Source organism: Meleagris gallopavo, chromosome 5 (genome assembly GCF_000146605.3).
Source record: "Meleagris gallopavo isolate NT-WF06-2002-E0010 breed Aviagen turkey brand Nicholas breeding stock chromosome 5, Turkey_5.1, whole genome shotgun sequence".
NCBI classification, from domain to species: Eukaryota; Metazoa; Chordata; class Aves; order Galliformes; family Phasianidae; genus Meleagris; species Meleagris gallopavo.
The window spans coordinates 23787491-23813606 of NC_015015.2; the positions used below are offsets into that span (position 1 = coordinate 23787491).

The 26116-nt window shown below is 45.6% G+C and overlaps 1 protein-coding gene across 1 annotated transcript; it reads left to right on the top strand.

Moving 5' to 3' along the window:
* The first annotated feature begins 1434 nt into the window (after nucleotides 1–1434).
* Nucleotides 1435–24962, top strand: CD82 (CD82 molecule). Its single transcript, XM_003206398.4, has 9 exons — nucleotides 1435–1589; nucleotides 8056–8137; nucleotides 11311–11383; nucleotides 13814–13938; nucleotides 14635–14709; nucleotides 20428–20535; nucleotides 22351–22542; nucleotides 22810–22893; nucleotides 23417–24962. The coding sequence occupies exons 2-9, from the start codon at nucleotides 8075–8077 to the stop codon at nucleotides 23492–23494; spliced, it is 798 nt and encodes a 265-aa protein (XP_003206446.1). The 5' UTR covers nucleotides 1435–1589; nucleotides 8056–8074; the 3' UTR covers nucleotides 23495–24962.
* Nucleotides 24963–26116: the final 1154 nt, after the last annotated feature.

Sequence of the window (26116 nt, forward strand, 5' to 3'; positions counted from 1 at the left end):
CACAGGCAAGCCACTCCCAGGAGCTGCGGTGTCCCATCCGTTTGACCTCAGGCAGCACAACAGAAGGAAAGCTTCACCCCAGGCAGCTGCAGTGAGCACAGAGGCTGTGGCGATGCTTTTTTTTTTTCTTGTGAATGCTTCCTATTGATTTTGGAGATCCCTGGCTGAGCCGTACCTGTTAACTTGTTAGATTGGCACTGTTAAAGCTATCCATCTGTGGTCTGTGCTGCAGTCACACATACCAGTGCCAAAACGGTAGCATGGCAGCAGGGTGGCTCAGTAGCTGTAGGCATGCAAGCAGCTGGTAAATGATGAGGATGCTGCAATTAGCAAATGGTCTGTTTGGCAAAAACAAGATTCTTGACATCATAAATAGTAAGGAGCTTCTTTCTGGGAACAAACCAACAGGGGCATCCCTTTGTGGACTGAGACACTTCCTTGTGTCGGTAGACTTGTGCTGCTTTCCAGTCATGCTGGACCTGCAGCAGTACTCCAGCTCTGCTTGGTCTGTGGGGCTGAAGGGTTAAAACCTTGGGTTCTTGGGATAAGTGCCTTGCTGTCAGCAAAGAATCTGATACAGAGCATGTGATATGATTACACTAATAACCCGTCTCATCTCTTGTTGGAGAAAGCTGACTTAATTCTGAAGCTTCACAGCCATTCAGAAGGATGAGCCAGAGGAATTCTGCTTTATTAGGTGTTTATTTGTTGTTCTTCCTTTCTGCCACTTCAAGATCATGTGGATGGGCCCTAAGGGGAGAAGGTCTTTGGAGAGTCCTGGAGCCAGAAGATACCTCAACTCTTTGGAGAGCTGGTCGTGTCCAGCAGCATGGGACCTGAGCTCTTTGGCAGCAGTTGGTTGTCCTGGCAGGGTGTCCGTGTTCCTCTGGAGACTGCAGTGTGAGGGAATGCACATCCTCCCACGCTTCCCTGGCTTCAGTTGAGGACTGGGCTGCTAGAAAGCCCACTGTTGCTGGGGAGGGCAGAGGGTGAGCACAGCTGAGGTTAGCTGTTTTCCTGCTGGGGGTACCCTGCTTTTCTCAGCCTCATCCACTGCTCTGTGCAGAGGCCTGCAGTCCTGGGCTGTGAGTGGGAAGAGTTGGAGTGTGTTTGCTCCAGTACCAGCTAAGCCACTCAGCAGAAAAAAACTTCACATTTGTAAAGTGAATTTCTGCACCTTTCCTACATCCTTGCTAATTCCTGGAAGGAATCACAGGGAATGGGAAATTTTGGTTCCCAGTTGTGGTAGATGCCTGTAAATTCTCAGAAATGTGTTTGGCATGGGTGTGCTGAGTTTAAACAAGCTGTAGTTATCTGCTCTAACATCTGAGAAAATGGAAGTAACTGAGAACCGGTTTGTTTTGAAAGGGAACTTAACAGTAGAAAGTCCTTGACCTTGACTTCTTGCGTCGTATGTAGGAGGAGGCAAAGATATAATCAGTCACAGTACTGATGGCTCCTAGTGCAGGGACAGGGAATCTCTGTCTCTTAGCTAGATAAAAGCTTTGGTGAAGGTTTTCTCCTCGCCCACGGAAGTGCCTGGAGTTCTGGTGGCCTCACTGAGTTGGAGCGGCAGAGGTCTCAGGAAGGTATCTCCTAAGCTACGCAGTAATGGGAGGGGTTGCACAGCCTCAGATGAGCTCTGCTGACCTCTGGGAAAGCTGTGTACGTTACATGAGAAGCTTGGGAGCCTGCACTGTGCTTGTATGGTGATTTTCAGGCTGGTGGGCCTGATGCCAACGGCACATGTTTGGTGGGCCCTTTGGCTTTGTTCCTTCCTGGGGAGCTGGTGCAGGCGTTTGTTGCAGAGATGTTGTTTATAGTATAACAGTTCCAAGCGGGTGGGGGAGGGGGAGTAGGACGGGACACGGGGGGAACCAAAGCTGAGTTGATCTCTGTTTTGGAGCCATTAAATAGCCTGTGCAGTCAAGTGACAGAGCTGCCTGACCAGTTTTCTGAAATGTGTGTATTCACTGTGATGTGACCTGCAATGCTTGTAGTCAGCGCAGAGACTCCTCCGGACCCTACCTGCAGTCCTGCAGTGCTTGCTACCCACATAGCAATCTAGTAAGCGGTAATCAAGAAGCAAAACAAACAAAAACAATATTTTGGCTTTTTTCTTCTGTCTGTCATTTCTGGTAAGGTTGTTTGTGGAGGTCGGGGAAGTTGGTAAGTGAAGAACCAAAAGATGTCTGGAACAGATTCTGGGATTTTGTTTTTCTCTTTTTTTTGGCAATCTTGTATCTTTGGTCTTGCTGAATGGAAAGATTTGCTTAAATTGGAGAAATGGAGTGTCCTGCAAATATTGTCGTGCTGGGCAAGCATGTGTGCATAGACTGAAAATAGCAAAGAACTTTCTCTGTTTCCAAGTTTTAGAGAATTAAGCCATACTTAAATGTTGGCTTTCTGACTGAAGTGGGAGGTGCAGGTGTTCTTAAAATCTGGTTGCATCTCTTTCAAATAGACAGAAAGGATCATGGGTGCTTGTGAAACCTGCTTTGCTTTGTGATACCAAAATGTGTGTTGGTTTCTTTGTAAGCGTGACGGTGGCTTATAAATATCTGATCACTTCCTTTCACACATCAGAATCATGTCTCTAAAATACATATTTCCGTTTTGCAAAATGCACCACAGGTTTTCTGTTGAAAAACATGTTGAAAGACCTCTGTGACCATAGAGAGTCCTCAGGGTGCTTTCTAATCTCTCATCCCACAGGGTGATATGTTGGTCAGATTATTGCACTTAATAGTATGCCTGCTCCAGAAATGAAACCGAAAAGCTTCATGTCTTATCAGGCGTACTGGGAACAAATCTATTTCAGTGCTGTAAGCTGATAAAAACTCATTGCTCAGAAATCTGGTCTTGTCAGTGGTATTGACTGGCGTCCCTTCATGCTCTGGTCTGCCCCTCTTGCACCAGGGCAGCAAGCACAGCTGAGCCTCTGGTGTGCAGATGACTGGCAGACACTTGTGCTAGGGTGTCACCATACCTGTCCCATATCCTGAACAAGCAGGAGCGGTCTGTCTGTTGTGCTGCACTTTAAAGGCTGATGGAGCCACGCTGCTGTTTGTGTTGAACCCTTGTTGCAATTTCCTCTAGCTTAAGGGCAATGGTTTCTACTTAAGGAGCGAGCAGCTATATGTAGAGCAGATGTAATAACTGATAAGACTCTTCCGCTTAACTTATTTTCCCCCCATAACCATTTTCTTCCCACTGTCTTCTGCTTCAAAAGGTTATATTACGCAAAGATTTTTAATTTTTTTTTCCTAACTTGCCCTGACACTTTATTAGACGCTATAGCTTGTTATAGCACTACCACAGACATTTATCTGTTCCCCCAGAAGTGACCTATTTGGGAGTGCAACCCTTATTAGCAGTCCTAACCTTCCAAGTCCATCTTGTCCCTCCAATCTTTCTGCTGGAACTCAACAAGAGATGCTGTTTGGAAAGTCTGCACCACGAACATGACCATGTTTATGCTCTCAAGGTCACTACACAGTTGGTATTATCTCAGCGGAGCTTGAAGAAAAGCTCATTGAATTCAGACCTGAGCATTTCATTGGCTCGGTGGTTGTTTGCTTGCTGGAGACAAGCTGTAAGTCCCAGGTGTACTGTAAGTCCAAGGCTTTTGAATTGTAATGTCAACAAGATGAACTCCCTTGGGTATTCTTTGTGTGTTACCGGATCTCTGCCTTAGGGCAGTGCCGTACTTGGTTAGAAGAGGCTCAGCAACTCTGCCTTTGTTCATTATCTGGCACTACTGTGCCAAGCTGTCAAGTTTCTCAACCAGATGACCATGAGGCTGCCTGATTGCCAAGTGTTTGTTCTTCACCTGCATGGAAAATCAAACATTCCCATTAGTTGGGCTCTGTGGGTGAGGGCTCCTCCCATGCCGTGGGAGGTCATGGCCTTCAGAGCTGCCCTGCTGTAGGTCCTGCTGCATGCAGATGTCTGTAGGAGCACGAATGACCATTCTGTGAGTGTTCTCTCATCCTCTCTGGCTTCTGCAAAACTCTGCCCTGATTTACAATAAGGGCAGTGATGCACTGGAACTGGTTTACCGGAGAGATGGTGGATGCCCCGTCCCTGGAGACATTCAAGGTCAGATTGGTACAGACTCTGAGCAACCTGATCTAGCTGTAGGTGTCTCTGTTCATTGAAGGGGAGTTGAACTAGATGACCTTTAAAGGTCCTTTCCAACTCAAATAATTCTATAGTTTGTGGCTTCTCTGGCTTCTGCAATAGGGAATTCTGGAAATGTAACTGTAAAATGTAACTTCAGAATGGCCAATTAGTGCTCAGGTAAGTGACTTCATGCAGTCAGCAGCCTATTGGTCCCCCGTCTTGGCGCAGGTACTTGTGTGGGTTAGGGGGAGAAGTTCTGCCACCTGAGCATGCCAGTGGGAACTCAATTTCTTCCAGTGATCTCAGGTGCCGCATCAGGCACAAGATGCAAAGCACCATGAGCACTGAATATGCTGCAGAACTGAGACAGTGGTGGCTGCTGCACCTGTGTTTCTGTGAAGAACAAAGCTTTTCCTTCAGTGAAGCACGGAAACAAGCTGGCCTACTCTGCTTGTGTTAGAATTATTCCTGCTTGCTTCTCACTTTTGCCGCACCAGCAAATGAGCCCCTTATTTGTAGTGTGCAGGATCCTGGCAGCTGAGGTGTATGAGCTGCATGAGCAGGGCTGCAGCTGCAGCAGGCTGTGCTCACACCACAGGGCTGCGCTGCACAGGCACGTACCAGTCAGCCCGAGCCAAGTGTCGTAAACTCCAGTGAGCACCAAGCACGCAGTGCTGGCTAGCTGGGGGCAGTGCAGAGTCTAGTTTGACACAGCAGAATTGCAATTAAAAATTAACTTTGCCTTCCCCTATCTCGACTGATGTGGTGATAATTTCTGCATGCACCTGCCCCCAGCACAGCCACTCTTGTGGAACAAGAGGATGATCCTCTGCTGCTGCTCCTTGCACGTGTCCTTGGCTTTGTGCTTTGCACATCGGCTCTGCTGTCATCACTATGAGCCTGAAAACTGGAGATGCTGCTGGGGTAGGGAGCCATCTCTGGTGCTGCGTGGCTTGCTGAGGCTCCTCTTATGTCTTGCCTGCTGGAAACCCGAAGTCCTAGCCCGGGAATACCTTCTCCCAGGTCCTGGGGCAGAGCCTTGCTAGTTGGATTCAGCCACACCAATACTAACCAGGTCATGTATGCAACTGAGATGTTACTGCAGTAGTGAGCTGCTAGACAGGTATGAATAGCCATGCATATCATCACAGAAATAGGGAAGGAGAGGCAGGAAGATACTCTGCTGTGGAAATCAACTGCATGGTCTTCTATGAAGTGCTCTGCAGAGCTGGCATTACTCTCGAGGGTGACATGGAAAATCAGAGGCGTGTGGGTGGGATTGTTGGAAAGACCGCGTGGGACTGCTTAGTGAAGGACGGGTGTGGGGAAAATATGTAAAAAGAACCTGAATGATGAAAGCAATTAGGGTGGAGAGGAAAAGGAGAAAACAATGCACAACTGTGAACAAACAGTGGAATTAGAAAGTTAAGAGCCTTATTTATTAGACCTTTGCACGCGTTGCTGCAGGATGTTGGGGCTGGAAAGTTAGGCAGCTGCCAGAGACGAGCAGTCAGCTCTTCAGTGGCAAGAGCAAGAACAAGGGCTGTGCTATGCGTGTCATGGGTCCTGCCTGCTTCTGGGCTCAGCAACCCAGCCAGATGGACAAACTCACACATTTCATGGCCTGTGGGTATGCCTGGTTGTGAGACATCCAAACTTATCTTCCCATCTTGACTTCCACCGAGCTGCTACTTCCACGGTGTTGCTTGTGTTGTGACTGCAGGTAGGATCCTGAGGAATTTAATTAATTTAATGAACAGAAGAAAAGTTTTATTAAGGATAACATGAGAATTGGAAAACGTATTATATTTCAGTATGTGGACCCCATAGTTATGCTAAAAGCTCAGGGAAAAGCTCTAAAGACCTGTTTTACTTTTGGCTTGAAAACTGTACTTTGAATTGTTTTTTCATTGCTGGGAGCTATGAAGGAGGTGTATCTCCCTGTGGCAAGAGTGACATGTAATGCTATAATGTGCAGTTAGTTTTTTGGTTTCTAATAAAATATTAAAACTAGAACGTCTTAAACAGCTGGGAATAGAGGGCCCTGGAAGCAGATCTTTTACTCTGTCACCTCAGGCACAACTTCTTCCACAGCAGCTCTTTTCAGCTTGTTTGACAATGTAATTACCTTAGGTAACTATTGTAATGATCCTAATAGCTCAGCAAGTCTGTTTTCCCAACTAATCAAAATAGCAGGGGGCAGTCAGAGATAAGCAGCACGTGGCTACTGCCTGCTGGGAGCAAGCACTGGGAATTGCTCCTTGGACTGGAGAAACAGGGATTGCACCTAGGTTGGGGCATCTGGTAAGAAGGTTGATGAATTGTGTGAGATCTATCTGGCTTATTGTATGGCTAGGTCAAAAGGTAGAAGAGCTCTTGTATCCCCCACAGCAGGCATCCATCATTGCCTTGGGACTTGGCTGCCTAAATGTTGAGGAGGGTGGCTAAATGGTAGAGGAGGATGCCCACTGCTCGGTGGCAGACTAGCCCGTTGTAACAAGGCCTGCATACCAGTTTAACTCCAGAATTAACCTAAATATTTAATAAGATTAAGCAAAAGCCTTTAATTGAAACAAAAGAGCGCACTAGGTTCCTGTGACCCTTGGTACACCCAGGCTGCTGACCTTGCTTCCCACTGGGCCTCGTTCTTCCCAGCAGGACTAGTGCCTCAGCTCCTCCTGCTCTTCCTCTGAATGCTGCTTCTTACCACAGCAGCGTGAGCTGTCTGAAACAAGGAGCTTGCCAAAGCAGATTTTAAGGAACTTAAGAGCTCCATTCCCCTCTGCAGGAAGGGTAGCTGCACAGGGACAGGAAGGAGAAGCTGAAAAGCTGACTTTTGATGTGTTCCTCCCCAGCTGTCCCCATGTGTCAGTCAGCTGCTCTTCTTCCCCAGGAGGAGGAGAACTCCAGTCCCAGTGATGGTCTGCTGGGCTTGTCAGTAACTTCTGAGCTCTTTCCTGTCAGACAAGTGAGAACTTGTAGTTTGCAGTTATACAGACATATTTACTCCTGAAGTCCTGTAATCCAAAGACCTGATAAGGAACCACTGCTGATATGCTTCCGAATTCTCAGTGCTGAGAGCAATCTTGCCTATCTTTTCTCATGCGGAGTTACATAGGCTCTAGGCATGGTAATTAAGATCAAATACAGTCAGATATGTTCTTTTTATGGCAGAGATCCTCACTGTAGTTCCTCTCTGTCGTCTGCTAGCCACTCCACGGACTACAGCTTGCATGGCTGGTACCAACAGACTAACAGCAGCATCCCAATCCATCATCCCATGCTGCCTTGTACTTCTGAGGTTGTCTATGGAAATAGGCACTTGCTGAAATTTTATATGCCTTGCAATTGCAGCAGAATTGGCAGTATGTGAGTAACTTGCTGGTATGCAGTAGACTTGCTGGTTCTCAAGCGTTGCTTAGCCATCCAGTGCAGAGTTGCACACAAGAAGCTTGATTTCATGCTACCTTACAGATTGACCCAGTGTTCCCTCAGCTGCTGGGGGGTCACAAAGAGATGAGAGTTTTCAGAGGGAGGGAGCTGTCCTTGTGGGCTCTTTCTTCAGATAAGTGCATCACTTCACTCCATCTGGACTAGTAGCTACAGTTGGTGTTGTGGCTGATGCTGTTAACACAAACTGTGCAAATAGTGACGGAATTAGCGTATGTGTGATTAAATCCCTTCTGGAACATCTGATAGCTCTGTCAGCTCCAGGAGGTCTTTGCAGCAGCTGTATTTGTAATGACTATGTTGTCCTGTCTTGCTGCTCTCAAGGGCAGCTCAGGATGTCTGTCCAGTGCGTGCTTCTGGTGTGCTTTCTATGAGACCTACTGTGTGATGCAGAGCTCTGCATGGGGTGAGGGTGTTATCCAATCTGCCTGGAGGACCTGATGCTAACAGCCGCTCATTGTTCTTCTGCTTTCCCTGTAGATCCTGTAAGTGAGAGAAGATGGGGTCCGGCTGCTTGAAAGTCACCAAGTACTTCCTGTTCCTCTTCAATCTCCTGTTCCTTGTAAGTATTGCGGGTGTCTGCGGAATAGGTAGGAACTAAAATTAGCTGGAAGCATTTTTTTTCTGGATGCTGGCCCAGTGTGTTCATTAAATGACACAGATTTTGGAAGAGAGAATGGAACTCCTGAAGCTGAAGCACATCAGAGCTGCTGACTCCAAGTACGGAGGTGCTCTGCTCCTGGTCCACACTTGCTGCCTCCAGTGCACACATCTACTTTTCTGCAGTGGGAATGGAAGGCCAGAGTTATGGGGTTTTGCTGGATGGAGAGGTGTGGTAGCTTCTTTCTCTGTTACATCTAGAGCAGCAGCAAAGCTTCCCCTGAGCAGCAAAGGTACAAAACTTGCCAAGTAGCAGCAGTGCCCTCCTAAATAGGTCAGGCGGGACTTTAAAGAACAACTCTAATTTTGTTTCAGTCCCAAAGGCTGGCTCTGGTTTTTAACAAGGTGAATTAGTCCAAGTCCCCTGTTTGAATAGGAATTGGGAGGTAGGGGGAGACTGGGGAGGGCTTGGCTGGAGAAAAGAAGCAGGCCTCTGGGTAGTTATTCTCCAGCGTGTGCCTCAGCAAAAGGTAATCCAGTCTGAGCTCTTTTTTTTTTTTTCTTTCTTTTTTTTATCAAATGGGGGCTAGGAGGGGGCACGCTCTCACATGCATCCTATTGTGAAGTTTAGATACTGTGGTGTTGTTGTGCGAACAAAGGGCCAATGATGGCAGTGTCGGGTATTGCTCTGCTGGTGTGGGGTATTGCTCTGCTGAAGGAGGTGGCTTCTACTTTCCATATACCAACGAGAAAATAGCTCATCTGATACTGTTACCTTTTGTGTAGCATGTTAGGGAAAGGAAGGGCCAAGCTTGGAGGTGGAGGTGGGAAAGAAGGCAAGATAAGGGGAATACTGCTTTCTGGTCTGTCCCTGAATGCAGCTTCACTTTCTGTTCCTGTGTGGCTGTGCTATGCTACAGGTGCTGTCTTTCCCCTAAGGCTGCCCCATGGAAAGGGGGCATTTGAAGCCGATCTGTTCTGCTGTGGAGCTTCGTGCTTCTCTGGAGAGAAGATTTTGAACAGTTTCTGCTGATGGCAGGCTTTTTACACGTGCCTGATGTTGAGGAAAGTCACAGAGATACCCTCCCGCTAGGATATAACAATAGGGTTGTAAACGGAGCAGTGTTTTTTCCTTGTGGTTTCTTTTCTCACTGCCCTCCCCCTTTTAGTGTTTTCAGCAGCAGCTCCTGGCAAACACATGAGCTGTGGACAAGAACAAAGCTCCGAGTGAAAACAGGCCTTGGGTAGTCAGAGTACCTCGTAACAAATAACTTCCCAGGAACTCAGCTCAGCAGGAGCTCTGTGTTTTGTCAGTGGCAGCAAAACCGAGGTGACATCTCGGGGTCAGTGAGCCAAAAGAGATGTCACACAAAGCCCAGTTTGCATCCTTGTTCAAGACAAATATTTTATTAAGACTGGCTTAAATGTGAGACTGCCTCAAACTGTAAATTCAGCAGTTCCTGTGAATACAAAGTTTAAGAGGAATTTTTAGGAGCCTCCAGCTGTTATATATTCAAGGGGCCTTCATTTCCAGTTTGACCAACAGATGCAGTGCTGCTGTGCAGCACACTGGGATGTGATACAAAGATTCTTGTTACTATCATCTTGTTGGGATTTTTTTTTACTGAGAAACAACAGCAGCATGCTTTCTACAGCTAAGATGCCTTTCTTCATTGGTCTTCAGATATTAGGAACTTGCTCGGTGACTTTCTAGTTTAACTCCCAGAGCTGAGTTATTCCTCTGCCAAGCCAGGAAGCCTGCAAGCAGCTTATTTCAGAGTGTTATTTTATCTTTGCTCTGAAAGGCATCTTTGTGTGAGGAGCTGAAACACACTGTAAACTTTGGAAATGTGTTGACAATGCCTTGCCATATGGCTCTCTGCCAGCTTGCTTCAGGTGGTGGTTTGACGTTTCCATGATCTATCTGAACACTCTATAATGAAGCACAGAATTGCCATCTCTCTTCAGTCCTGTTGATTTATTCAGTACCTTGCTTCATCCTCTGCTAAAATCCTGCTGGTGTAAGAACTACTGCCTGCAGCTCACATCCTTTGCAGGCATTTCACTTACCTTTATCCTTCCCTTGTTCCTTTACAGTATTTTAGAACTTTGCACCAATGGTTTTCACCACTCTGCAACTTTGAATTGTCTGCATTGCACAAATTCTGGCTTCTTATAAATCCAGCAGACTCACAGACTTCTTGGCTAGTGACTTCGTTGTGGTATAGTGGTGTTACGATCCTGATTTTGGGAGTTGGAGTGACCTCAATGTACAGTAATACCTAGAGGCTGAAACAGAATATGCTTTTTTTTTTTTTATTCTCTCTCCTCCTTCAAAACAAGATGAGAAATCTGTATGTTTCTGGCCTTCTTGATTTGGGATCTAGACTCAGCTGAGTACTCACAGGGATGTATTGGTCTGCTAATCCTTCCCCTAGATAAAACTGATGAGGCACAGGCTGTGACTGATGTTTCATAACAGTTGGTGGGAAGATGTGTTGGCTGGAGTATTGAGGGGCTAGGGTGCTCTGGCGTAACATAGGGTCACAAGACAAAATGCCTGAGCCTGGCTCTGGAAGAAGAAAAGCCCTTTGCTCATGGGAACCTGCATGCGAAGTGAATGCTACTGGTTTTGTGTGTCTGTGGGCTGAAGCCATAACATCGTAGCAGAGCCTGACAAGCCCAAGATGTCCTTCCTGGGAAGGTTCCAGCTGACAGCTATGTAATCCTTGGCAGCTGGCTTGCAGTCTGATCGCTTACAGTCAGGTTTCTCTATTCAAAAAATCTTTTAAATCACATGCTAGATGTTCCTGTGCTCCCTCAGATCTTCAGAGAAACTGTGCACTTCCTTGTGCAAGATTCTAGCAGTATCTTCTCATCAGACTATTTTGAACCTTTCTCCGATATGATGTGAAGGTCTGCCAAACAGAACTTGGGGCTCCTGTGCAGTTGGCTGAAGCTCTCTTCCTGGAGTCATACTAATCCTGTTTATGTTGGGAGGAGTACCATGGGGGAGATGGGTGGGAACAGCAAAAGAATAGTTGTTTTTCCTCTGGAAATATGAATAAGGGTTACTGCCTCTTATAGCTGGCTTATTAGTTTATACAAATATTTGTTTTGTTCTTGTTCTTTCAGATTCTGGGTGCTGTGATCCTGGGTTTTGGAATATGGATTTTGGCTGACAAAACCAGCTTCATTTCAGTTCTGCGTAAGACCGTGTTTCTTCTTCATATTTCTCTTTTTTAATTGACTCTGGTCTGAGGCTCTGTGTGATCGTTTAGTTTGGGGATAGCAATGCTTTTTAGCAGGCTTTGTGGCCTGACCAACTACATGGTGTATAGCAAGATGGACCTCTAGTAAGAATGGGGTGAAAAGGAGCATGCCTTGAGACATGGTGTTTCTGCTAGTCTCGTGAATTGCAACACTGGGGTCAGACTGTGTAAAACTATTGACTCTTCACCCAGTAACCCACATGCTTCATCTTAAACCTAAGGACTAGTATTTCATCCTATTCTCACTGCATGCTGTATTGCCACAACAGCTTTGGCTCTGACAAACTGCTTCCTTTGTGCCTTTTCTTAGCGGGGGCTTCTAACAAGTTGTGTTATTCATTGTCACCACATCCAGAATTGCTGCTGATGTCACCAGTGTCAGATGCTGTAGTGAAAATTGGATGCTAGATAAATACTGCTTGCAGACCCATCTTGTTTGTCCAAGGAATGGACAGCAATGGCATTTGTAGCTCTGTTCCCAGTTACACCGATCCTTTTATCTCCCAATTCCTGCTCCCAAGTCACTGCTTTTTAGCAGTGCTTTTGAAATATGCTGGGTGGAAAGAACACTCCCACTATGGCCAGTACACACAGACACTGCAGACTGCTCTGTTTATTGTGCTGTGGCATCTGGCTAACACTGCACCATTAAAAGGGCAAGAAGCCCAGTAAAGGGTGGTGGTAAGTAACGTGTGAGCATGAGCAGAAACACGCTGAATACAGAGAGCTGAAAAGAGGCTTACCAGGGCCTGGCTACTTGCATCACCTGTCAGGGTCTGAGATGTGATCAGTGCCAGCTGTGCAGCAGCTACTCCCCAGGCTTAAGGTTGTCGCTGTCACTGTGAATGTACCAAGTCCCTTGGTCTGCCTCTTTTTCTTCCTTTTTTACCCAGAATATCTGCTAACAAAGTGTGTGAAGATTTTACTTCCTTCATGGCAGTTTCTAGTCTCAGCTCTTTCTCCCTGCCCCTCTCTTCCTCTGCTTTAGTAACCCATTGGAGGAGCTCTGCATAGCAGGGCATTGCAGCCCGCTGCCAAGAGGCCTCTTGTGCTTGCCTGGCAGCTGGCCCAGCGCAGGGGAAAACATGGAGTGACAGTGAGCAGAGCAGGGCTTGCCCAGCCAGCAGGGCCACGTTTCTGAGATAAGGCGTATTGCAGATGAGAGGTGTGAGCATGGCCTCTGCCTACCTGCTGCTCTGGCTTCTGTGAAGGATTTTGCAGCTGGAAATGGCTTTTTCTTATACTGAGAAGCTGACTAAGCAAGAATATTAGCCTGGACTCAGTTATTTTCTCTTTTTAACCTATTTCTGGAAGAGCTCAGGGACTTCTCCTGTCTCTTGGGACTTCTTTCTAGGAAACTGAATGCTGAGCTCTAGAAATATTAATTGCATGAATCACTGGACATTCCCCTGCACTATCCAACTCACAGGTTTACAGATTTCTGTTAATGACCAATGGTTGCTATTTCCAGACTCTTTGAATTTTATGCCATAATGCATGCCTTTCTCCAGTCCTATTCAGCAAGAAATAGTACTGTGACCAACTCAGATATAAGGGCTTTTTTCTTCTGTTGCTTAAAGTACCAGATGTTGAGAGGACTGACGGCACCAGCATGTCTGAATTAACATTACCTAGACTTGAATGAAAAGCTGTTGAAAATAGAGAGAATGCAGTTGTTCCAGACAACAGTGGGTGGTAGCTGCTAGAAGGATGTGCAAAAGTAGCTAATTTGATGTAGCAGAAATGCTAAGTCATGTCCTGAACTAGTGATTGAGAACTTGCTAGGAAGGCAGGGCCAACCCAGGGAAGCTCAGGTGTATGCAACGCATACAGGATCCAGCCCTTTCCAGACTTCATTTAGGAGTTAGCAGTGAGATGAGGGATCTCTTGCTGAAGATCCTGCCTATCTGAGGTCTTCCAAAGGTAAGCAGCTCTCTTTTCATTTCTGTGTTTGCAGCTGTTGCGTTTGGGATTGTTCTCATTTGTTGCAGCCACAGACTTTGCCATCCTGCTATTACTGTGGTACTTTCTATCCTATTATAGCATTATGTTTGGGCACAATCCTTGTTTTGATCTTGGAGTTAGCATCTATTTGCAGGAGTCATACATGAGTACTGAAACAGCGTGCAATGAGTGCAGCTGTTTGGAGTGACCTTTAGTCCTCTAGGCTTTGAGATAATGCAGACCTGCAGGTTGTCTTCAGTGGTATTCTCTCATCAGAAGACCCAGAAGCAGTCTTCTGCCTCCATGCGTTGTTCTTGTAGAAGATAGCAGACTTATGTGGATATGGAGTCAATTCTCCAAATGGTGATGGCAGTTGTCGTATTTGTCAGTAGCTAATTTGTTCCTTCTCTTGGTCCCTGCAGAGACGTCATCTCCCTCTGTGAGGACTGGCGCATACATCCTGGTCGGTGTTGGGTCTCTCACCATGCTGATGGGATTCCTGGGCTGTCTTGGAGCAGTCAATGAAATCCGATGTCTCTTGGGTCTGGTGAGAGAATTCATCCGGTCTTTTAGATTACCCATTGATACCTCTCCTGCAAAATATCTTTTGGATTGTATTCTGAGATTCAGGTCTCCTTGGGGACAGTACTTCTGCTAGGTCAACTCAGAACTTATTCTTTATCTGCATACTTTATATTCTCTTGTCAGCATGCTGCAACCGGTGGTTTATCTATGTAAAATTTTCTGTTAAATGACACAAAACTACCTTCGTAAACCTCCACCTGCTAATCTACTACTGCTTATTCAGAGCATGTGCATATAGGAAACCAGTTATGGCCACATCATTTGTTTTGGCATTAGCTGGATTAGCCATTTGCTGTGGGTGGAGAGAGTTCAACCAGTTGAGGTCGGACAGACTATAACGGTGCTGGGGGTGGGAGAGGAATCCTGGCTGGAGTGACACATGCATGTGATCCTTATAAACTGTCTTCTTCCTGTTAGCCCAATGAGACAAGTACTGAAGCGCGCTGACTCAATAAGTTGTAGCTGCTGTTGGTACTTGCAGAGGCTTGTACTTAAGCCTTTCACTGTGAAGAGTATTTTTGATAGCTGAGCTTGTCTGCAGGCAAAGATGTTGGCTAGATGTGACTTTTTCTGTAAATGAAGTCTCACTGAAAGTTTTGCTCTTATGTGCAGACGTTATGAATCTGATAATGGTAATGTCTTCTCTCTTTGTTTCCAGTACTTTACCTGCCTCATGGTGATTCTCATAACTCAGGTGGCTGCAGGACTGGTCATCTATTTCCAGCAAGAAGAAGTGAGTGTTTCTTATTGTCTGTGTTTATTTTTCCTGGGCTTACCTTAGGGGAATAGAAGACACCTAGAAGTGCTCTTCAACTTGGATGTACAATTGGCAAGCACAACTGAATTCTCTTTTCTTCCACACCAGCACTGTAGCTGCTGTACAGCTTGTTTCTCCTGTATCTGCTTGGTAGTCTTTCTTTCCCAAGGATTAGGAAGCTGTTTAGTATATAGGCTTTATTTCTCGTTGTGGGAAAAGTAAAGAGCAATTCTTGAAAAGCTTTTTGACCACGCTTCCTCTTGATCCTGCTCTAGGCTACTATCTGTGAATGTAGTAATAGCAGTAATTACCACACTGTCATCACAGCTGCCGTATTAGATTACCAGTCCAACCTTCTTAACTCTGTGTCATTATGTTCCTTCCTTTAAACTCTTAAGAATTTGCATACAAAGCCCTTCTTGGAAGAGCTGCCTTTCTTCCCTAAGAGCAATCCCTAGTATCTGACAGTTCCTGTGCTATCACTGGGGCTTAAAGCCGAGTGGTTTAACAATTTGAAGTGGGCCTCTCTTGTCAGGAATGGAATTTCACAGCATATGCCTCTTAGAGTTTTGAGTCTCCAGAATTTGAAGGGAGTAACTTCTCTGAGCTATGTCAGTGCATTGCAACATCCTGCCCTGGCTATAGGTTTCCTGGCCTGCACAGTGCTCAGTTAGACCTTTTAACTAATTGCCACCTCAACTGAGAGGTACATTTACGTAGTGGGAAGAAGTCAAAACTGTGTTGTCCCTTCTGGCTCCTGTCTTGGCACACAGGTTTCTAGTATCAGTTATGGGTAACCATGTATCCATACCACTGCAGCGCTGTGCTTGCTTCTCCTAAGCCAGTCTTTCTGCTGGTGTTTACAAAAGTAGGTGGTTGAGGAAGTTGGTGGTGAAGTTGGGAAGGTGGAAGGTGCCTGCCCTGGTGGAGCTGATAGGAACGTCATGCAAGTGGCTGTGGTGACTGTGAGCAGCTGTTGGCTGGGTTCCTTGCCAAGTGTGGTGTGAATGTAGTTTGCTCTCTGGGCTGGCTGAAGGTAGAGGAGTAACTGAAACACCAATTATCTGATGTGTGAAGTTAGAGTTTCAAACAGGCTGCTGATTCACAACAGCTCTGACTAATGCAGAGGAGGTATGAGAATCGGCATTTCCCTGATGCTGGGGAAATATGACTTCCCAAGTCATGAAGTTCTGTACCTTTCTTAGTACTTCTCCTCCAGCTGTTACTTCAATGTAGGAAACTCCAGTTTTTCAGCTGTAATTCTTTGTTTGGAGGGAGATTGAAAGTGCTAAGAGTTTTGCACAGACAGCAAAATCAGCGCAGCTGAAATAACTGTACAGATCCATCAGAATGACGGAGAGGGAGATGGGGTTTGAACACACGCAGCCGTTCTCAGTGAGCAGAACTTATGGTAAAACTTTTCCAGAGACCTTCTGTGTCAGGGATCCTCTGAAGTACCTGCCCAGAACAACTGAAGGGGGAAAAAAAAGACAATTTCAAGAATGTCTTGGCAAAAACCTCTCACATGCTGGTTTGTGGGCTGTGCTTCAGTGACACTCTTCCTGTCACCCTGCTTCACTTGATGTATGCCATCCCAGGGCAGCTCAGAGTGCAGTGAAGAAGACTGAAAACTTCTCAGGATTCAGTCCCCATTGTGTTCTTCATGTTTGTTTTCCTTTCTGACTTCAGGAAGTTGGTTAGATATAAAACAAGGAATAATAAGAGTGGAGGAAAGAATCCTGGATCAAGTGCTGCAAGATGATACTCTTCTGCTTCTTTTTACTGAAGTCTCAATTTCTCTACTAGAGAAGAGGAGATGAGATTATTGTACTGCTCCCTACCTGCTCACTTCTTGATCAGTAGATACTGCACAGATTCACTTGCTTGCCTGTATCGCTGACCTTACAGCAAGGCCTATGTTTCTGTTGAAATCTGTTTGCTTTCAGCATCAGAATCCTTCCCCACACTGACATATGGAAATATACTGAGAGAGTCAGTGTAACTATAAGTGCTGAGCCTGACAGGAAGGCTGCAGCTCTGCCTCCCTTGTGGGCATGGCTGGAGGAATGCCCCATTGGACTGGAACTGCCCAGGGCTTGCCCACTGTAGGAGGATGTTGAACATTCATTTCCCCTACTGAAAACTTGTGGTGGGGTGAGGTGTTTTTTTTTTTTTGTTTTGTTTGTTTGTTTTTGTTTTGTTTGTTTGTTTTTGTTGTTGTTTTTTAGGACAGCAGGATAGCAACATCGTAAGTTTCACTTAACACCTCTTTAGATCACAACGCTTTAGACCTAGGAGGGCCTGGATGACGTCTCTCCATCCTAGTTCACACAGTTCTCTGCAGCTTGGCTCCGAGTGCCTTGAGCAAAGGAGAGTGATAGTCCCTTAGGAATTACCCTCCTTTCTAGCTATTCTTTGTAGCAAACATTTGTGCCTGAGGTTCCAGGGTATGCATTAGTTTCAGAATCTGGAGTGACTGAGGGGTGAGGTCGCCCTTGTATTTTGGGCCTATTTCAATATGCAGATTAGAATCTAATAAATGTGTTGGGGGAAGGATCTGCTTGAGTCTGAGGGGCAGGATAGATGACCAGTGGTGTCTGATAGTGGAAGAGTCCTGCATGGGTTTGTCCCATGATGATGGCTGGAAGCAGTGATGTATGCTTTGCCTCTGGCATTCAGCTTTTCTGCACTCTTCAGTAAACCCATGGGCAAGGGAGATTGACAGCCCTCCTGCTTTCTGGCTCTGGTGCTAACGTTGTTCCTTCTGATGCTGGACAGAGGCATCAGTGTCTTGGAGCAGCCATGCTCCACACAGCTTAAGTCCTGAGGAGTCCTTAATGGGTGAAGAGGGGAAAAGCTAAAGTTCAGCATGCCTTTCTAGCTTGTTGTGCTTTGTATGCCAGTGCAGAGAGGCATTCAGCTGCAGGTGCCTTTCTCCCCCTTGAGCTGTGCTGCCAGCTAAGCAAGCTATTTTTGCATGTGTTTTCTAGATCTGTACCATTGTTTGTACAATAATCCCCACCTTCTCCAATTACTTCATAAAACACCCAAGAACCTTGGCTTTCTTTCACTTAGATGCCTCCTTAGATGACATTTTTGAAACCAGAGCTGTTTGTAAGACTTCTTGCCTATTCTTGCATAATAATAGAGGAAGAGCAGAGATGCAGCTTCCTGTGCAGCTGCAATCAGGGACATCTAACTCTGGCCCTATGTCTGCTTGTGGTGTGATTGGAGAATGGAGGCTCTTTTTGGTAGGGATTCTTGTAGAAGGGACCCTTGGTTCTTTCTGGCGTGAGTGCAAATGGGCCAGATGGGCCCTGGGTGAGACGACAGCCCTGTCCCTTCTTGCCTCCCTCCCTGTACGCAAGAGGGTGAGGATGGGAATGCAGAGATTCAGTAATGGATCAGGCTTATGGCAGCATCTAAGGCCAATCTCATTAGTAGGAACCAGGTCAGGCTGCCTTGATTTGAAAGGAAGGAAAAGGGGGAAGCTAAGTAATTAAAAGGGGAAGAGTTAGGCATCATGAAAAGGAAGACCATGTGGCTCCTATCTGCCTGGCCTGATGTAGGTGATTGCTGTGAGCCATACTGCAGTTTCCTAGAAGAAGTAGCTGGTATAGCAAGCAAATGAGTAGGCACTGCTTTCTGTTGCTGATTGTCCTTAGCTTTACCACAGTCTTTTACAATGCTTAATTGAAAGAGAAAAACCTTTTCCACTGATATGAAGTATGCTGTAGCACCACAGACAAAAAGGTAATACACAGGGGTGGGAGAATCCCAGTGCTAGGGCTGATGTAACTCTGTGCTATCACTAGCTGTCTAGTGATGCTTCTTTCCAGCCATTTGAGATAGGAGTCTGTCCCTAACAGTGACAGCTGTACTAGCTGTCCCTTGTGTACAGGCTGGTTGAGGAGATCTTCAGAGAGAGAAGGGAGGAAGGAGGCTGAGGAGCCTGCTGAGTGGTAGCTTGTGCCTCTCATCAAGATTAAGGGAGGTATAAATCTCTGGACAAGGAATGGGTGTATAGGGGTTATTTGATCAGCTGAGCTTTGTTCTAAGACTGTCAGTGAGCAGTTTAGGCAGGTCTAGTACATGTTGTCTCAATGCAGAAGCAGCAGTTCCGGGAGTCTGGGGAGAGATAGATCAATGCCCTGTGAAAAACAGGAGTTTCCGCAGGCTGTATGTCAAAAAACAGTTGCACACAGCAGTGGAGTGACTCAAACCTTCCCTGAGAGGTGGAGGGCTCAGCAGTACTGGGGGATGAACTGCAGTAGCCCAGATCAAAGTCTCCCTTTCAGTGCAAGTTTAGAAATTAACTGTGAGTCCACAGGACAGTGTTATCCTTCAACTTGCACTGATCCTTCCCCTTTTTCTCACCTGTGGTGGACATCAATTGTTCAGCATGCCCTACTCAGTTCTATTTCTCACTGTTCACCAGGTTCATAGCCTTTCTCTGTACCAAAGCAGGGACTTAATGGGGAGCACTTAGCTGTTGCATTGCGTAGCAAAACTGCTGTCTTAGCTTCCATTCAAGACTGAAACTGTGTATGTATACTTTCTTATTGTACTGGTCCTGATGCATGTTAAACCATCTGTTTTGGTTCTCTGATACTGTACCGCTGCAGTCTGTTGATTTTTATTTTTATTGTTTGCTTGCCTTTGTTGTTGTCACTAAACATACCAAGTTTTACTGTGGTAGATCTCCAATTGTCTTCAGTACACTTATTTGCCAGCAACTTCACAGCTTTGCTATCTTGTGAGAAAAAAAACTCTGCTTCCCTTTCTGTCTGTATGATTGCTCAGCTCTGATTCTTGAACTTCTTTGGATGTCAAATGAGTCTCTTACCAACAGTGTGACAATCGTAATGCCTTATTCAGTACAGGAAGGTTCCTCAACTTCTGAGGAACCAGGAAGCAGTCTCCCACCCACTCAGTAAGCTTGAAATAGGTGACTGAGGGAGGAAACGGGGATTTCAAATTAATTCACTTCCTCCAGAGCAACTTTCCTCTTACGTAGCAGCAAGCCACATGTCACTGAAAGCTGGGGTAGATTTTGTGTGTCTACTTCTGTCTGGAAAAAAAATTCTCAGCAAGAAATGTCATCTGGTCATCAAAGTGGGATTTTATCTTGGTAAACCCATTTTGCATTTCATCTTCTCAATCATATTTATTGCCTGTTCTCCAAAGCATAGACAAGACTGCAGAGTAAACTATTTCAAGGTCAATCTGAGGGATTTTCCACTGCCCAGTTGCCTTTTTCTTTACTGCTTATGTGCCAATCAGATGATACTTATTTCTCAATGATCGTATTACTGTTTCTATCTTGTTGCTGCAAGATAAAAATGGCTGTATTGTGGGAGTATGATAGTCTGAGCACAGGTTACTCTCTCCTTCAGGTCTTTTGGAAAAGAGCTAAGCAGAAGCTACTGCTCATTCCATTTTCATTTTTCTTTTACAGTGCCTGTAATCTCCACCTGCAGTTTGTCTTTGCTCTAGCCTTATTCACTGGAACTAGAGCAAAGCAAAGTGCTTCAGTGTCCATGACCATGGTGAGCCTTTGTTTTTCCCTGCTATGAGAGCAGCAGACCAGCAGGACTAAAGCTGATAAGGAGGGGTTGTCTATGTAGTCTACCCACAAGAAGAGGCTACAAAGAATTGACTAATCTGACTTTTGCTCTTTTTTTAATTTGCCAGCTGAAAGGAGAGTTGTCACGCATAGTTGAAAAACTGATTGAAGATTATGACCCTGTGAATGGTGAAGATAAGAACTTACAAGATGCGTGGGACTACGTGCAGAAACAGGTGAGCCACAAGCTGAAGCAAGGAAAAGAAACATGCTATTTTGCCAGTGCAGCAAACGGTTTATAAAGTAAGGCTGAAGACATGAAAACAGGTATTGCAAGAGGCCTAGCAGTGCTCCTCAATCTTGTTACGCCTTTCCAGTTCTGTATATTCAGGTCACAGTTGCTGACATCCACTACTTGATATTCTCAGCTTCCGGAAGCTCCTCCTTAGCGTTGGATGTCATGTAGTCTATTCATGTTTCTTAGTAGTGAATTGCAACCATCTCCTGTACCACTTGACTTAAGTGTGTCTCATCTACATTCCTCAGATGTCTTTTAAAAAGCTGTATTTTCAGTGTAGGTGACTGTTGGTTAACATTGTAGTGCACTGATTCGGCTGAGATATGAAGTTGTCTGTCATGTTTGGTGCCTGCATACTAGCAGGTAGTACTACTAGTGGTAGGTAAGACACTGATTTTCTTCTATATGGTGGCTCTTAGGACTAGGTAGTATTTGCTGCATAGTGCAGTGTGTCTGGCCTACCAAATGGTACCCTGACACTTCTGCTCCTCGTCTGCAGTGTCTCTAGAATGCCTCAGTCTGTGTGAAAGCCACAGTGCGTGCTACTTCTACAGCAAGTTAAAGTCCCTAGCTTATTGCCAGGCAACTCAGCAGCACTGTCTGCATTGCTGCTTGGTGTCTGTTGCCTGCTTACTGTGATAATTCCTCTGCAAGTGTGAGCATTCTTGGGAGCCATCCAACTGCCTGTGATTTCTGCTTTAGCATCAGGGTCAGTGCCTGAGTAACCAGGTCAGTGTTCAAGCACACTGGAGTCATGATAGCTGTTTGCTGCCAAGCCACGGACCGGAGAGCCTGCTGGCTGTTGTAGTTAAATACATGCCCAGCATGGGGCTGATGTATTATCAGTACAAGTAATAACAGACAAGAAAAATGCTCTTTACACTGACCAGTAATACTCTTCATTGGAGGGAGTGATCTATTTATGTTCTATTGCTGTATTTGTAACTCCTTGCCAGCTGAATCAATGGAAGGCTTACTGCAGAGAAAGGATCCTGCTTTAGCTATTGTTTTAATGTAGAAATAGAAGAAGAAAGCTCTGTGGAGGAGGGAGTGTTAAGAATCTAGTTCCTCTTATACACTACAGTTTGCATTTGAAAGGGAGTAGAGGAGTTGTGCTGTCACCAGACATGGATTTAAAGTCCAATCTTTCTGAGATGAGAAGTTTCTTCTGGAGGGTCGATTTTCAGCACTTGTTTGGAAACCAAATGCTAATGCTGTTGTGGGTGTTCAGCTGTTCTTACTGCCGCTGTCATATGTCAGACTGAAACGCTACGTTTCTTCTCTGAGCAGAGGGATTTTTTCCTAAATTTCCACCTCAAATCTGACTATCTCTCTGCTTTGGATCCCAGTGCTTGTGTGGTAGTCTAGGCTTCCAGAAAAGATCGTAGTTTTTTGCTGGACTTCCCGACGTGCTTTCCCTTTCGGCGTCTGTAGCTCTGTCACGTGAGGGCATAGGAATGTAAATGTCTCTTTGGATGGAAAACTTTCCTCATGTGTTTCCCAGCCAGCCCCGAGCAGCAGCCAGGCGGGTGCACGCAGCCGGGGCTCGGTGGCATGTCCGCGCCACCGTGCGGCGGCTGGCTGCTGTGCCCTGCTGGCCAAGGCTGCCTCCGGAGGTACCTTGCAGTTAGGAACCAGATCGTGAAAAGTTCTCGCTCTGTGTGCGACCGCGTCCACTGCCTGCTTGTTTGAGTGTGTAATATGCTATCAGTGTGAAGCGTTATGACCACTATGCTTTATCTTTGCTTATTAGCTTACCTGCTGTGGCTGGAATGGAGCAGAGGAGTGGGAAAAAAATAACATTCTTATCAACAGAAGCTTGACTGCGTATCCCTGCTCCTGCTCCAATAGTTCCAAGGATGCTGAGGAAAATACAGGCTTCTGTAGTCTGGATGTCGGGGTGAATGGTACTGCAACATATGCTGACTGGCCTGTTCACAAGCAGGTGAGTGAATATGTCTGGGGTTCATGAAGCTTCCACTGAAGTCATCTTGTTTTTGCTACTCTGGAAATGATTCTGGAGAATGTTTTTCACTTTAGTGAACAGGATGACAGGGATCTTGCCCTTCTCTGCTAAAGCTGCTGTGAAATTTGGCACAGCATGTAACTGACTTAAGATGTGCATGCACAAGAAGAGAGGTGTTATGAATCTCTGGTCTTGAGATACTTAGATTCCTTGCTTCTTTCCCCTCTGATGATCTTTTCTCCACAGGGTTGTGTGGATGGAGTACAGGATTGGTTGAAGGACAACCTTGGTATCATTCTTGGAGTCTGCACAGGTGTTGCTGTTGTAGAGGTAAGTCATTCCCTGATACACATTCATATCCTGTTTCTCTATGCGGACTCTTTCAAAGACAAAGTTATTGGGATTTTTTTCTTTTAGTAGTAGACAAATGGTTTAATGAAGGTAAAGTTGTTTTTTTTTTTAAGTGATGGACAGCTTGCTTAATGTCGATACTGCTCCTGAATTGTCTACTTTGAGCTTTGAACTGCTCCTCTCATTGGTTGGAGTAAGCCCTGTCTACTCATGGTTTCTGTTGCTATTATGTATCGTACAGAATGTATGTATTTTTACACACACACACATCCCACTAGTGAAATGACAACTTTTGCCTTAAAAAGCCCATAAAGGCTTGTTTGTTGTTTTAGGGTTTTTTTGCAGCAACATATTTTTATCATCCTGGGGGGGAGGTTAACTCTGTTTACCTTAGTGATACCATTAAAAGGACACCTCTGTATTTTTCTCCCCATACCATTCTTTCTTCCTACCTTATTATCTGATTGGTGACTGACTTCCCATTTTTCATTACTTATTCCAGTTGCTGGGGATGATACTCTCCATTTCACTCTGCAAGAACATACACAGTGAAGACTACACCAAAGTGCCCAAGTCTTGAGTTTGTTGACTCCAAAACTACGGCACCACTGAGAAAGGAGCAAACAGAACATTCCTGCCTCGTATCCAGACTGTCCAACCATTGACCATTACTCCTGTGATGTCCTATTTCTGATACCACTCTGCTAAGAACTATTAGAGTTGCAATACAGCCTGATCTTCTGGCAATAGAGCCGTTGGGCTACCTGCATCCTGCCTCTGGATTATTTCTTCTTCAAGAAGCAGAACTTAACTGTCCTGCATCATGAGACACCTTTTGCCACCTGCCCCACATCCTATTCATATCTCAATTCTACAGCCCACTGGGCCTAATAACAATAACTGCTCCTCCCTCCTGTTCTCCTCCCACATCTTTCCCTTGGCCTCCAAAAGAAACACCAACTTTCTGTCCCATGAGTCAGAATTGCTGTCAAGATGCCAGTGCTTTGGTAGCCTCACCTACTTCACTGATGTGGTGGTAACTAGTCGTGCTTTACAGGCCTTGCAATTAACCTAATTCTTCTTCTGCTGTGCATCTTCCAGCCTAGACTCTCATCTGAACTACTGAGCTCTACCTTCATCGTTTCTCCTGCATCTGGAGTCAGTCAAGCCTTGCCTTCAGTGGAGCTCTTCCCCTTGAGTGTGACAAGAAGCCTCTGGGAGGGAGGCAGGTCAACCTGTCACTAGTGTGGTCTAGCAGATTTTGGTTGTGGTGCTCACCTGCTTTTGGAATAGGTCGCTTGGGTTCTGGATCTGATGGTTGCATGTTTTTCTATTCTTTTTCCTTCATCCCTGCACTAGTTTTGTGGCTCTTTTCAGCACTTCGGAGACTGCTGCATAGTGTGGACTCAGCCCCAGGCTGGCTGTGTTGATTGCGTTGGGTTGCCAACTTTCATACAAAAGTTGTGATTAACTGGATTCTTCCCCTGCCCCCATTATGAACATAAAATATTAACAGTGGTTTTTAGTAACGAGTATGGAGGGATCTGACTTAATTGCAGGCACTGCATGTTGGAGATATCCCTGCTACCAGTGCCCAGTTTAGGTTTTGTAGTTTAGGTGCAAGGATAAAACTGCTTTTATTTTCAGTTGTTCCAATCTGACTCCACTGTGGTCTGGAGCCAAAGCTGCTGGTGACTGGTCTTGAGTGTAAGCACTGCAGCAGAGAAATAGCTGGTTTTGCACTTGCACAGGCTGGGTGGTTTATGTACTTTATGACAGGGATGTTTGCTCCGTTCAGCCATTGGCCAGCAGCAAAGAGTGGTGTAGAGCACAAGAAAGCAAGGAATGTGTGTGGAAGAACCTCCCCAGCTTCCTAGACAATGGAGCTGGGTAGAAACCTTCAGTCCTAGAGGTAGCCTGGGCACAACAGATTTCCTGCTGCTGTATTTGCATTCTAGTTACCCTGGCAGTAGGAAGCAATCTGGGAGAGAAGTGGATGGTCCTTGTCCGAGCCTTGATACAAGGTACTTGGTTGAAGGAACCTTTGCCTTACAGAAGCGGTCCCAGGACCGTCAGTCCTATTCTTGCTGGATGGGGTTGGTAGGAACAGCCCTAGTAGCTAGCTGTTCAAAGGCATGACTTCACTACCCACTCAACTTTTCTTCTGGCAAGAAAGGCCCACGCAGAGGAGCAGGGTCCTAGCAGTGGGTCCCTGCTGTGTCCTCATCTAGAGACTCAACAGCGACTGGGGAAAGTAAATATGACGGACAACTGTTTTTTTATGGAGGTCTGATAAGGCTTTGCTATTTTGAGACCCCTATCCCCTCCTATGCAGATCCTTCAAGCTGACCTTTGCTATAGCAGAAGGCACCTTCTTAGCAGCAAAGCTTGCTAGCTTTCACAGTACAAAGTCTATTCTCTAACATGTTCTCACTTGTAAGATTCTTGTTTGGTTACAGATGCCAATGCTGAGCAGCGAGTAAAAAGGGGCCCATGATGGGTTTCCTCTTTGATTTTTTTTTTTTTTCCTGTTTTTAGCAACATCTTCCCACTGGAAGAAATGCATGTACAGATATAAAAGTCTAGAGAGTGAATATTTCTGTAATAAAGACTTTGCTAAAAAAAAAATATATATATATATATTTAATCTCTGCGTATGTGTTTTGCATTGCAGTGCTTTCTCCCTCCTTCTCCTCAGCCCCATTCTGCTTTACATGCAGATCACTGATACCTTGCTTTTCAAGATAGCAAGGGCTCTGCCAAAAAGCAGGAAGTGTATGCCAGTATGCTCTGAGGTCCTTGAAAACTCTTCTGTGATCTGTGGCTGAGATTGGTGTGGACTACAAAGATACTGCCTGTCAGAGAGAGGTGGCAATTTTCCTGTATTCTAGAGTAAAATTTGCCTTGTTTTGTGAGGTGAGGCTGAGTTAGAGTCAGCGAAGTTGTAGTTCCTTTGAATCACCTGCTATCTCCTAGGTAAGTGATGTCAGTATTTGAAGATGCTTCAAATCTCTGTATTCTGTACTTTGTGGGGTCACACAACTCCAGAGCTGACTTAAAAAACACACACCACCATGCCTGTAGTGCATGCAGCTGTTGCTAGCCTTAGTTTCTTTTTTTTTTTTTTTTTTTTTTCCTATTTACCTTCCTTAGACTTCAGCCTTCAGGCATCTATTGAAAAAGGTTTGTCAGCCCCTGCCAG